Source organism: Heteronotia binoei, chromosome 2 (assembly GCF_032191835.1).
Source record: "Heteronotia binoei isolate CCM8104 ecotype False Entrance Well chromosome 2, APGP_CSIRO_Hbin_v1, whole genome shotgun sequence".
Classification (NCBI taxonomy): domain Eukaryota; kingdom Metazoa; phylum Chordata; class Lepidosauria; order Squamata; family Gekkonidae; genus Heteronotia; species Heteronotia binoei.
Window position 1 is genome coordinate 8,400,285 of NC_083224.1, and position 14,024 is coordinate 8,414,308.

At 53.3% G+C, this 14,024-nt stretch overlaps 1 protein-coding gene across 1 annotated transcript in view; it reads right to left on the minus strand.

Annotated features, from left to right (window-relative positions):
* LOC132590647 (targeting protein for Xklp2-like) overlaps positions 1-14,024 on the minus strand; it is a 57,776-nt gene that overhangs the window by 33,909 nt on the left and 9,843 nt on the right. Inside the window, exons 2-3 of the mRNA XM_060263622.1 lie at positions 5,965-6,090; positions 1,362-1,490 (exon numbers count right to left, since the gene is read on the minus strand). Coding sequence (XP_060119605.1) covers positions 1,362-1,490; positions 5,965-6,055 — 220 coding nt within the window. The 5' untranslated portion in view covers positions 6,056-6,090. The remainder of the gene's footprint in view (positions 1-1,361; positions 1,491-5,964; positions 6,091-14,024) is intronic.

A 14,024-nucleotide genomic window follows, 5' to 3' on the forward strand; every position in this document is an offset into this window, starting at 1 on the left:
AGAGAGCTCTGGCTGACCCAAGGCCATTCCAGCAGCTGCAAGTGGAGGAGTGGGGAATCAAACCCGGTTCTCCCAGATGAGAGAGCTCTGAATGACCCAAGGCCATTCCAGCAGCTGCAAGTGGAGGAGTGGGGAATCAAGCCCGGTTCTCCCAGATAAGAGAGCTCTGGCTGACCCAAGGCCATTCCAGCAGCTGCAAGTGGAGGAGTGGGGAATCAAGCCCGGTTCTCCCAGATAAGAGAGCTCTGGCTGACCCAAGGCCATTCCAGCAGCTGCAAGTGGAGGAGTGGGGAATCAAACCCGGTTCTCCCAGATAAGAGAGCTCTGGCTGACCCAAGGCCATTCCAGCAGCTGCAAGTGGAGGAGTGGGGAATCAAGCCCGGTTCTTCCAGATAAGAGAGCTCTGGCTGACCCAAGGCCATTCCAGCAGCTGCAAGTGGAGGAGTGGGGAATCAAACCCTGTTCTCCCAGATAAGAGAGCTCTGGCTGACCCAAGGCCATTCCAGCAGCTGCAAGCGGAGGAGCGGGGAACCAAACCCGGTTCTCCCAAGTAAGAGAGCTACGACTGACCCAAGGCCATTCCAGCAGCTGCAAGTGGAGGAGTGGGGAATCAAGCCCGGTTCTCCCAGATAAGAGAGCTCTGGCTGACCCAAGGCCATTCCAGCAGCTGCAAGTGGAGGAGTGGGGAATCAAGCCCGGTTCTCCCAGATAAGAGAGCTCTGGCTGACCCAAGGCCATTCCAGCAGCTGCAAGTGGAGGAGTGGGGAATCAAGCCCGGTTCTCCCAGATAAGAGAGCTCTGGCTGACCCAAGGCCATTCCAGCAGCTGCAAGTGGAGGAGTGGGGAATCAAACCCTGTTCTCCCAGATAAGAGAGCTCTGGCTGACCCAAGGCCATTCCAGCAGCTGCAAGCGGAGGAGCGGGGAACCAAACCCGGTTCTCCCAGAAAAGAGTCTGCACACTTCACCACTACGCCAAACCGGCTCTCGAAGCTAGAAGGCGGTCCTAGAGCCACCAACCGCAAGGCTGGAATTGGGCTTATAGGGCCTGGAAGCTCCCAGTCGCCCCAAGGTCAGATGTGACTGCAGGGCAGGCTCAGAAAAGTCAATTCCAGGGCCAGTCGAGACCACATCCAGGCAGCTGCACTGGCTCCCCTGGAAAGAGTGGCCGTCTAGAATCCAAAGGACCCACCAGCTGGGATCCCTCTCTTACCCAGCTCCTGCCCATTTCGGTTCGTCATCCCAAAAAAAGGTCAGCTTGCAGCGCCAGGTTTGGGGGAGAGAAGAGCCAAAGGTCATCTCCCGGAAGTTGCCGCAGGAATGAGAGAAGGGGAGAGGGTTTCTCCGGACGGGGGAGACTTACCGCATTTCACCATCGGCGAGACGACCGCGCGTGGGACGTTAGCTCTCAACGGGGCTGCTTTGGGGAAGATCTCGGCCGCTGCCACAGCCGCATCCGAGCCGGGGGTGTTCAACAGGCCTGCTCTGTGATCTGCAAAAATCAGGCGAATGCAAAGCCCAGCTGTCTATGCTTGTAGCCACCGCCCCCTCTGGAGGCAGTGAATTCCGTGTGGGAATCCCCCTTTGGGTCAAGGAGGACTTCCTTTGATCCGCTCCAACCCGACCGCTCAGCAATTTCACGGAGTGCCCATGAGTTAAAAGGATCCCTTGTAATTCAAAGTTATCCAGGGTTCTGAAAGGTTAACACCATAAGAACGTAAAAGAAGCCGTGTTGGATCAGGCCAATGGCCCATCCAGTCCAACACTCTGTGTCACACAGTGGCCAAAAAACCCAGAGGCCATCAGGAGGTCCATCAGTAGGGCCAGGACTCTAGAAGCCCTCCCACTGTACCCCCCCAAGCACAAAGAATATAGAGCATCACTGACCCAGACTTAAGAACATAAGAGAAGCCATGTTGGATCAGGCCAATGGCCCTCCAGTCCAACACTGTGTGTCACAAAAGAACATAAGAGAAGCCCTGTGGGATCAGGCCAGTGGCCCCTCCAGTCCAACACTCTGTGTCACATAAGAGAAGCCCTGTGGGATCAGGCCAATGGCCCATCCAGTCCAACACTCTGTGTCACATAAGAACATAAGAGAAGCCCTGTTGGATCAGGCCAATGGCCCATCCTGTCCAACACTCTGTGTCACATAAGAGAAGCCATGTTGGATCAGGCCAATGGCCCCTCCAGTCCAACACTCTGTGTCACATATTGGGCAAAAAACCCCAGGTGCCATCAGGAGGTCCATCAGTGGGGCTAGGACACTAGAAGCCCTCCCACTGTGCCCCCCCCCCAAGCACCAAGAATACAGAGCATCACTGCCCCAGACAGAATTCAAACAATACGTTGTGGCTAATAGCCACTGATGGACCTCTGCTCCACAGTTTTATCCAATCCCCAGATCTCCAGATGTTCATTCAATCCCTTCTTGAAGCTGGCTGTGCTTGTAGCCGCCACCCCCTCCTGTGGCAGTGAATTCCACGTGTTAATCACCCTTTGGGTGAAGAAGGACTTCCTTTTATCCGCTCCAACCTGACTGCTCAGCAATTTCATTGAATGTCCACCAGTTATTGTATTGTGAGAAAGTTCTTGTATTCTCTACTTTCTCCATTCCATGCATGTTTTTGGTCATATTTTTGTCTCACTGTTCCTTGACAGCAGCTCAGGACAGCAGGCAGTTTCCCTCCTGCGCTTCACTGCATCTGTGCCATGACCCCCAGACACCCTGCAGCTACACAGAAGCGGGAAAGAGCCAGGATTTTAGACCCGGGTTAGAACGGATAAAAGGAAGTCCATCTTCACCCAAAGGGTGATTAGCACATGGAATTCACTGCAACAGGAGGTGCTGGCGGCTACAAGCTTAGCCAGCTTCAAGAGGGGATTGGATCAATATCTGGAGCAGAAGTCTATCAGTAGTTATTAGCCACAGCATATTGCTGGAACTCTCTGTCTGGGGCAGTGATGCTCAGTATTCTTGGGTGCTTGGGGGGGCACAGTGGAGGGCTTCTAGTGCCCTGGCCCCACTGATAGAAGATATTGGATTTATATCCCGCCCTCCACTCCGAAGAGTCTCAGAGCGGCTCACAATCTCCTTTACCTTCCTCCCCCACAACAGACACCCTGTGAGGTGGGTGGGGCCGGAGAGGGCTCTCACAGCAGCTGCCCTTTCAAGGACAACCTCTGCCAGAGCTATGGCTGACACAAGGCCATGCTAGCAGGTGCAAGTGGAGGAGTGGGGAATCAAACCCGGTTCTCCCAGATAAGAGTCCGCACACTTTACTACTACACCAAACCGGCTCTCCTCCAAACAGCACCTGGGGACCTCCAAACAGCACCTGGGGTTTTTTTGGCCACTGTGTGACACAGTGTTGGACTGGATGGACCATTGGCCTGATCCAACAGGGCTTCTCTTATGTGACACAGAGTGTTGGACTGGATGGGCCATCGGCCTGATCCAACAGGGCTTCTCTTATGTGACACAGAGTGTTGGACTGGATGCGCCATTGGCCTGATAAAACAGGGCTTCTCTTATGTTCCTATGTGACACAGAGTGTTGGACTGGAGGGGCCACTGGCCTGATCCAACATGGCTTCTATTATGTTCTTATGTGACACAGAGTGTTGGGCTGGATGGGCCACTGGCCTGATCCAACAGGGCTTCTCTTATGTTCTTATGTGACACAAAGTGTTGGACTGGATGGGCCACTGGCCTGATCCAACAGGGCTTCTCTTATGTTCTTATGTGACCACAAAGTGTTGGACTGGATGGGCCACTGGCCTGATTCAACAGGGCTTCTCTTATGTTCTTCTGTGACACAGAGTGTTGGACTGGAGGGGTCACTGGCCTGATCCAACAGGGCTTCTCTTATGTTCTTATGTGACACAGAGTGTTGGACTGGATGGGCCACTGGCCTGATCCAACAGGGCTTCTCTTATGTTCATATGTGACTCAGAGTGTTGGACTGGAGGGGCCACTGGCCTGATCCAACAGGGCTTCTCTTATGTTCTTATGTGACACAGAGTGTTGGACTGGAGGGGCCACTGGCCTGATCCAACAGGGCTTCTCTTATGTTCTTATGTGACACAGAGTGTTGGACTGGAGGGGCCACTGGCCTGATCCAACAGGGCTTCTCTTATGTTCTTATGTGACGCAGAGTGTTGGACTGGAGGGGCCACTGGCCTGATCCAACAGGGCTTCTCTTATGTTCTTATGTGACACAGAGTGTTGGACTGGAGGGGCCACTGGCCTGATCCAACATGGCTTCTCTTATGTTCTTATGTGACACAGAGTGTTGGACTGGAGGGGCCACTGGCCTGATCCAACAGGGCTTCTCTTATGTTCTTATGTGACACAGAGTGTTGGACTGGAGGGGCCACTGGCCTGATCCAACATGGCTTCTCTTATGTTCTTATGTGACACAGAGTGTTGGACTGGAGGGGCCACTGGCCTGATCCAACAGGGCTTCTCTTATGTTCTTATGTGACACAGAGTGTTGGACTGGAGGGGCCACTGGCCTGATCCAACAGGGCTTCTCTTATGTTCTTATGTGACACAGAGTGTTGGACTGGAGGGGCCACTGGCCTGATCCAACAGGGCTTCTCTTATTTTCTTATGTGACACAGAGTGTTGGACTGGAGGGGCCACTGGCCTGATCCAACATGGCTTCTCTTATGTTCTTATGTGACACAGAGTGTTGGACTGGAGGGGCCACTGGCCTGATCCAACAGGGCTTCTCTTATGTTCTTATGTGACACAGAGTGTTGGACTGGATGGGCCACTGGCCTGATCCAACAGGGCTTCTCTTATGTTCTTATGTGACACAGAGTGTTGGACTGGAGGGGCCACTGGCCTGATCCAACAGGGCTTCTCTTATGTTCTTATGTGACACAGAGTGTTGGACTGGAGGGGCCACTGGCCTGATCCAACATGGCTTCTCTTATGTTCTTATGTGACACAGAGTGTTGGACTGGAGGGCCACTGGCCTGATCCAACAGGGCTTCTCTTATGTTCTTATGTGACACAGAGTGTTGGACTGGATGGGCCACTGGCCTGATCCAACAGGGCTTCTCTTATGTTCTTATGTGACACAGAGTGTTCGACTGGAGGGGCCAATGGTCTGATATAACATGGCTTCTCTTATGTCTGGATCAGTGATGCTCTGTATTCTTGGTGCTTGGGGGGGACACAATGGGAGGGTTTCTAGTGTCCTGGCCCCACTGACGGACTTCCTGAAGGCACCTGGGGATTTTGGCCAATGTGGGCCACAGAGTGTTGGACTGGATGGGCCACTGGCCTGATCCAACATGGCTTCTCTGATGTTCTTCTGTGACACAGAGTGTTGGACTGGAGGGGCCACTGGCCTGATCCAACAGGGCTTCTGTTATGTTCTTGTGTGACACAGAGTGTTTGATTGGATGGGCCACTGGCCTGATCCAACAGGGCTTCTCTTATGTTCTTGTGTCTGCGGCAGTGATGCTCTGTATTCTTGGTGCTTGTGGGGGGGGGGGGGCAACAAGGGGAGGGCTTCTAGTGTCCTGGCCCCACTGATGGACTTCTTGATGGCACCTGGGGGTTTTGGCCACTGTGTGACACAGAGTGTTGGACTGGATGGGCCATAGGCCTGCTCCAACATGGCTTCTTTTATGTTCTTATGTTCCAGCCTGAAAATCCAACCTGGGCTCCCCACCCTTTTGGAGCCCGGGGGCAGCTCTTGGATTCTGACACAGCCACAAAATGGCTGCCTCAGAGGTGGAGCCACCTACAAAATGGCTACTGGAGCTTCCCTTCAGTCAAACAGTGAAGATGCTCATACTCGGAGGGCAGCTGTTGCCAAAGCAACTTCGGTGGTCCCCAGGAAAGGTGCTGGCAGTTGCCGTGCGCCCGCGGGCACCACGCCGGGGACCCCTGCTGTAATCACAACTCCCACGCTTACTGGAAGGGAAAGAGCCCCTCTCGGTGCTTACCAAACCAAGCATCCATGCCGTCCTCCTCCTTCAGCTCCCTGAAGTTCATAAAGGTATCTGGGGCATCATACGAGTAGGTACCCTGAGACATTATCACCTCGACTGCTGGAGCCTCGGCGTGAGAACCTGAAACAAGAGGGAGAGTACGTGTTGGCAAGTTCAGGCAAGCCAGCCTTCATTTATGAAGATGAAGGAAATGAAGAAGATGAAGAAAAGAAGACAACGATTACTGCAGATTTATACCCTGCCCAGAGCGTCTCACAATCTCCTATATCTTCTTCACCCACAACAGACACCCTGCGAGGTGGGTGGGGCTGAGAGAGCTCTGACAGAAGCTGCCCTTTCAAGGAGAACACCTGCGATAGTGACGCCTGATCCAAGGCCATTCCAGCAGCTGCAAGTGGAAGAGTGGGGAATCAAACCCGGTTCTCCCAGACAAGAGTCCAGACACTTCACCACTACACCAAACCAGCTCTCAGGAGCCACACAATATGTGTGAAATAGGAAGAAAGGTTGAAGGAGCTGGGGATGTTTAGCCTGGAGAGGAGGCGGCTGAGAGGTGATAGATTCACCATTTTCAAGTCCTTGAAGGGCTGTCCTACAGATGATGGCGCGGAATTGTTTTTCTGTGGCCCCAGAAGGTAGGACCAGAACCCATGGGTTGAAATTAAATCAAAAGAGTTTCCGGCTCAACATTAGGAAGAACTTCCTTACCGTTAGAGCAGTTCCCCAGTGGAATAGACTCCTTCGGGGAGTGGTGGGTTCTCCTTCCTTGGAGGTTTTTCAACAGAAGCTGGATGGCCATCTGACAGCGATGGAGATCCTGTGAATTTAGGGGGAGGTCTTTGTGGGTTTCCTGCATTGTGCAGGGGGTTGGACTAGATGACCCTGGAGGTCCCTTCCAACTCTATGATTCTATGACTCAAGGGGAATCCGCACAATCAGAGGCAATAAACCTCTGAATCTGGGCCAAGATGGAACATCAGGGGAAGGCCTCAGCCTCTGTGCCCTGTTGTTGGCCCTCCAAGGGGAATGGCTGGCCCCTGTGTGAGACAGGAGGCTGGACTAGATGGACCCTCACTGGTCTGGTCCAGCAGGGCTCTTCTGAGGTTCTTATGAAGGCCTCGGCCTCTCTGCCTTGTTATTGGCCCTCCAGAGGAACTGGGTGGCCACTGTGTGAGGCAGCATGCTGGACTGGATGGACCCTCACTGTTCTGATCCAGCAGGGCTCTTCTGTAGTTCTTATGAAGGCCTCGGCCTCTCTGCCCTGTTGCTGGCCCTCCAGAGAAACTGGTTGGCCACTATGTGAGACAGGAGGCTGGACTAGATGGGCCACTAGCATGATCAAAACAAGGCCTTTCTCATGTTCTTAAGAAGGAAAGAGACAAGGAAAGCAACCCTCACAATGGCCATGCGCATCCAGATGCTAGTTGTCGAAGGTCAGCCGTAGTTGGCTTAGTCCACAAGTTGGAAATTTATTAAAATACTTAGACTCCACCTCCGCTCTGGGTTGAAGTCTAATAAAGGCAGTGCAGAGGCATCTAGGTAGCGCTTTATTCTGGTCCAGGAGGGCTCTTCTCATGTCTGCATGATTATAAAGAGCTCTGAAGACAGGGCCATGTGGTTAAGGGGGAAAAAACATAGAAACTGCAATTCAGACTGTACCTCCTCCAAAACAAAGAAGAACATCCAAAGAACCCTGCTGGATCTGAGCAGTGGTCCATCTAGTCCAGCAAAGTGTCTCACACAGTTGCCAACCAATTCCTCTGGAGAGCCAACAACAGGGCAGAGAGGCTGAGGCCTTCATAAGAACATCAGAAGAGCACTGCTGGATCAGACCAGTGAGGGTCCCTCTAGTCCAGCCTCCTGTCTCATACACTGGCTGACCAGTTTTTCTGAAGGGCCAACAACAAGGCAGAGGCCGAGGCCTTCCCCTGAGAAGAGCATCAGAAGAGCCCTGCTGGATCTGACCACGGTCCATCTAGTCCATCCTCCTGCCTCACACAGTGGCCAACAACAGGGTAGAGAGGCCGAGGCCTTCCTAAGAACACCAGAGGAGCTCTGCTGGATCAGACCAGTGAGGATCCATCTAGTCCAGCCTCCTGCCTCACACAGTGGCCAACCAGTTCCTCTGGAGAGCCAAAAACAGGGCAGAGAGGCCGAGGCCTTCATAAGAACATCAGAAGAGCCCTGCTGGATCAGACCAGTGAGGGTCCATTCAGTCCAGCCTCCTGTCTCACACAGGGGCCAACCTGTTCCTCTGGAGAGCCAAAAACAGGGCAGAGAGGCTGAGGCCTTCATAAGAACATCAGAAGAGCCCTGCTGGGTCAGACCAGTGAGGGTCCCTCTAGTCCAGCCTCCTGTCTCATACACTGGCCGACCAGTTTTTCTGAAGGGCCAACAACAAGGCAGAGGCCGAGGCCTTCCCCTGAGAAGAGCATCAGAAGAGCCCTGCTGGATCTGACCACGGTCCATCTAGTCCATCCTCCTGCCTCACACAGTGGCCAACAACAGGGTAGAGAGGCCGAGGCCTTCCTAAGAACACCAGAGGAGCTCTGCTGGATCAGACCAGTGAGGATCCATCTAGTCCAGCCTCCTGCCTCACACAGTGGCCAACCAGTTCCTCTGGAGAGCCAAAAACAGGGCAGAGAGGCCGAGGCCTTCATAAGAACATCAGAAGAGCCCTGCTGGATCAGACCAGTGAGGATCCATCTAGTCCAGCCTCCTGCCTCACACAGTGGCCAACCAGTTCCTCTGGAGAGCCAAAAACAGGGCAGAGAGGCCGAGGCCTTCATAAGAACATCAGAAGAGCCCTGCTGGATCAGACCAGTGAGGGTCCATTCAGTCCAGCCTCCTGTCTCACACAGGGGCCAACCTGTTCCTCTGGAGAGCCAAAAACAGGGCAGAGAGGCTGAGGCCTTCATAAGAACATCAGAAGAGCCCTGCTGGATCAGACCAGAAAGGGTCCATCTAGTCCAGTCTCCTGTCTCACACAGTGGCCAACCAGTTCCTCTGGAGGGCCCACAACAGGGCAGAGAGGCTGAGGCCTTCAGAAGAACATGAGAAGAGCCCTGCTGGATCAGACCAGTGAGGGTCCATCCAGTCCAGCCTCCTGCCTCACACAGTGGCCAACCAGTTCCTCTGGAGGGCCCACAACAGGGCAGAGAGGCCGAGGCCTTCATAAGAACATCAGAAGAGCCCTGCTGGATCAGACCAGTGAGGGTCCATTCAGTCCAGCCTCCTGTCTCACACAGGGGCCAACCTGTTCCTCTGGAGAGCCAAAAACAGGGCAGAGAGGCTGAGGCCTTCAGAAGAACATGAGAAGAGCCCTGCTGGATCAGACCAGTGAGGGTCCATCCAGTCCAGCCTCCTGTCTCATACACTGGCCGACCAGTTTTTCTGAAGGGCCAACAACAAGGCAGAGGCCGAGGCCTTCCCCTGAGAAGAGCATCAGAAGAGCCCTGCTGGATCTGACCACGGTCCATCTAGTCCATCCTCCTGCCTCACACAGTGGCCAACAACAGGGTAGAGAGGCCGAGGCCTTCCTAAGAACACCAGAGGAGCTCTGCTGGATCAGACCAGTGAGGATCCATCTAGTCCAGCCTCCTGCCTCACACAGTGGCCAACCAGTTCCTCTGGAGAGCCAAAAACAGGGCAGAGAGGCCGAGGCCTTCATAAGAACATCAGAAGAGCCCTGCTGGATCAGACCAGTGAGGGTCCATTCAGTCCAGCCTCCTGTCTCACACAGGGGCCAACCTGTTCCTCTGGAGAGCCAAAAACAGGGCAGAGAGGCTGAGGCCTTCATAAGAACATCAGAAGAGCCCTGCTGGATCAGACCAGAAAGGGTCCATCTAGTCCAGTCTCCTGTCTCACACAGTGGCCAACCAGTTCCTCTGGAGGGCCCACAACAGGGCAGAGAGGCTGAGGCCTTCAGAAGAACATGAGAAGAGCCCTGCTGGATCAGACCAGTGAGGGTCCATCCAGTCCAGCCTCCTGCCTCACACAGTGGCCAACCAGTTCCTCTGGAGGGCCCACAACAGGGCAGAGAGGCTGAGGTCTTCATAAGAACCTCAGAAGTGCCCTGGTAGATCAGACCAGTGAGAGTCCATCTAGTCCAGCATCCTGCCTCATGCAGTGGCCAACCAGTTGCTGTGTACAGCCAGCCATAGGGCATGGAGGCTGAGCTCTGTCCCTGATCTTGCCTGCTGGTTCTGGGATTCAGAGGCTGACTTCTGCCCAAGAACTAGTGACCTCTGAGTGTGTGCTGAGTGAAGTACCTTTCCCTGGCAACTCTCATACATCAAGGAGGTACCAGGGCTTCATACACCTGCCACACCTCTTTCCCATAAAGTGGGCGAAGTAATGCACCAGGGTGCATCTCCACGCCCAGTCCTGGCGCCACAGCCTGAGCCTGCCGCAATAAGTTTGGTGTCGTGGTTAAGCACGTGGACTCTTATCTGGGAGAAACGGGCTTGACTCCCCACTCCTCCACTTGCAGCTGCTGGAATGGCCCTGGGTCAGCCAGAGCTCTCTTGCAGAATTGTCCTTGAAAGGGAAACTTCTGGGATAGCTCTCTCAGCCCCAACCACCTCACACGATTTCTGTTGTGGGGGGAGAAGATATAGGAGATTGTAAGCCGCTCTGAGACTCTGATTCAGTCTGGTGTAGTGGTTAAGTGTGCAGACTCTTATCTGGGAGAACCGGGTTTGATTCCCCACTCCTCCACTTGCACCTTCTGGAATGGCCTCGGGTCAGCCAGAGCTCTCTTATCTGGGAGAACCGGGCTTGATTCCCCACTCCTCCACTTGCAGCTGCTGGAATGGCCTTGGGTCAGCCAGAGCTCTCTTATCTGGGAGAACCGGGTTTGATTCCCCACTCCTCCACTTGCGGCTGCTGGAATGGACTTGGGTCAGCCAGAGCTCTCTCGTCTGGGAGAATTGGGTTTGATTCCCCACTCCTCCACTTGCAGCTGCTGGAATGGCCTTGGGTCAGCCATAGCTCTTGCAGTTGTTCTTGAAAGGGCAGCTTCTGGGGAGAGCTCTCTCAGCCCCACCCACCTCACAGGGTGTCTGTTGTGGGGGAGGAGGAGAAAGGCGATTGTGAGCCGCTCAGAGACTTGGGAGTGGAGGGTGGGATATAAATCCAGTATCATCATCATTCAGAGAGAAGGGCGGGGTATAAATCTGCAGTCGTCTTCTTCTTCAGCAAAAGCCAGGCCGAGCTCCCCAAGTGAGCTAAGAAGCACCCAATAACAACTTCTCCGGTGGAGGAGGAGGAGAGCCAGCTGAAACGGCCCTGCACACAGAAGTCAAGATAACTGCTGGTTTAGGTGCTCTGGGAAAGCTGGCTTCCCAAATGGGAAGCCTGCCCGGATATAAATTACAGCGCTATTAGCAGGTGCCACCATAATTTATAACCCTCGGCCTTTCCTTGCCAAGAGGAGGAACACAGCCGCTTACCCGCATGCCAACGGAAAGTCAATGAGGGCAGGCTGGGGGGGGGGGGGGGCGGAAGGTGCTGCTACCTGAAAAAAGGAGGAATTTAAGAGAGTGGGGTAGAAAAGAAGGGAAAAAGCAGCGTTCTCAAGTGGAGGAAAAGGGGGGGGGGGAGACAGAAAGCGAGAGTTCTCAAACCGCAGGCAGAGAGCAGGAGGGAACCGGATACCTCCTTATCCCCTTTAATCAGGCTCGAGTTTCTGTCAACACCACTAACTCGTGTGTGTTTTTTTCCCCCAAACGAAATGCGTCAGAGACATTCTTTGCGCCCACTTTGCCCAACACGTCAAACTGCCAAAGCAGGAAGGGTGGGCATCGCGTTTCAGACCTGCTGGGATCAAATATTTAACCCTCTGCTCTGAAGCGGAGAGGCCGCAGCGGTTTTGTCCTCAAGAGCCAGCAGCACCCACAGCGACGACGCTGTTCCCAAGCGGCGCAATTACCAGATGTGGGGCATTACTAAGGCCTGTAGCTACAGGGAGGCCTGGGGGGCATGGCCCCTCCACCCAACCCCCCCTTCCACCTGTATGGCCCCTCCATTCCCCATTGCTGCCGCTCTCTCAGAACTCTCCCCACCCCTTTCTTGCGACCTCTGCTCTCCTCGCAGTCCCGTTCTCGCTGCCACCGCTCTCCTGCCGCTTGCCCTACCCCTTTCTTGCAATCCCCACTCTCCCTAGGTCCCCATTCTGGGTGCTGCCGCTCTTCTTGAGCTCTCTCCACCCCATTCTTGTGCCCCCCCCCGTCAAGCATGCATATTTTGGGGTGCCATGGTAGACCATAAGACAAAGAGAAGGACACTCCCCCCACTTTCTTCTTTTATAACCTAGGGCAAGTAATAAATCCATCTGGCCCAAGGATGTTTAGGTTAGCTTTGCTGTGAACGGTGCGATGTGCCTCTCTCGCAGATTCACACAGCCAGCTCTTATCTGCTCTCAGAGAAAGTGTGAGAAAGGGGTATGTTTGCAACAGCCTGCATTCCTAAGTAGTAGAAGAGATACTATGTAGTAACCTCGGAACCCGTGACTCAAATTGCATCTTTATGTTACTTGTTGAAGCTATCCTATAAAGTATCTATGTGTGTCTGTATACGTCATTACTTCCAAGGATTCTGCCCTTGGCAAAGTGACGGAGTTTCTACAATAAAGCAACTTTTGATTGAATAACAGAAGACGGATTATTGAGCAATATCGATGCTTGACACTCCCACTCAACATTTTATGCCCTGCCCCCCCCCCCCAAAAAAATTTCTGGCTACGGGGCTGGTGTTACTTAGGACCGAGTTCGGGATCGCCCCACCCCTGGTAGGTTCTGTGACCATCTGCCCCAAAACACAGCCATGGAGAGCGTCTAGAAACTCAGTCTCTTTCTCCCGACCTGAACACATATTGACTCAATCAATGTCTGGGTATTTGTAGAATCTTTCGGGCTCAAGTGCCGTGTTCTACTGGAGAAAGTTTTCCTTCCAGACGTTTCGTTCTCAGCTGGAAGGAAAACTTTCTCCAGTAGAACACGGCACTTGAGCGCGAAAGATTCTACAAACCCTAATGATGTTACCAGCCGTGAAAACCTGAAATCTTTGATAATGTCTGGGTAGTTAAAATCACCTATGACGACAGTCTTTACGTCTAGCCGCTGTCTGTAATTCTTCCATCATTTTATAACCATCCTCTATCTTTTGATCCGGTGGCCGATAACAAACTCCCAGACCTAAGCTTCCTTTTGCACCCGCTATTTCGACCCATAGCGTTTCCAGAACCGGATTGTTTTACCTTCTCAGTCATACTGGATTGTATACGCTCTCTGACATACAGAGCCACCCCGCCTCCAACCCTTCCCTCCCTGCCTTTCTGATATCATTTATATCCAGGAATCGCCATGTCCCACTGAGTCTCCTCATCCCACCAAGTCCCTGGAATGCCCACAGTGTCTATATTTCACCCCCCCCCATCACTAAACTTTCCAGCTCCATGATTATACCTCAGACGCTTCTAGCATTTGTATATAAATATCTATAATTTCCCAGGCACGTTAGGCCTGCAACCTTCCTCCTGCTGCCTCAAGACCTTGCCAGCTAGTCCATATTGTTTGTCACCTTCTCAGTGGACAACTCTTTACTCTGCTCTGGTAAGACCTCACCTGGAGTCTTGTGTCCAGTTTTGGGCACCACATTTTAAGAAGGATCTAAGACAAGCTGGAAGGGGTCCAGAGGAGGGCGACAGAGATGGCGAGGGGTCTGGAGACCAAGTCCTATGAGGAAAGGTTGAAGGAGCTGAGGATGTTTAGCCTGGAGAGGAGGCGGCTGAGAGGTGACAGGATCATCATCTTCAAGGACTTGAAGGGCTGTCCTATAGAGGATGGTGTGGAATTGTTTTCTGTGGCCCTGGAAGGTAGGACCAGAACCAATGGGTTGAAATTAAATCAAAAGAGTTTCCGGCTCAACATGAGGAAGAACTTCCTGACGGTTAGAGCGGTTCCTCGTGGAACATGCTTCCTCGGGAGGTGGTGGGCTCTCCTTCCTTGGAGGTTTTTCAACAGAGACTAGATGGCCATCTGACAGCAATGTGG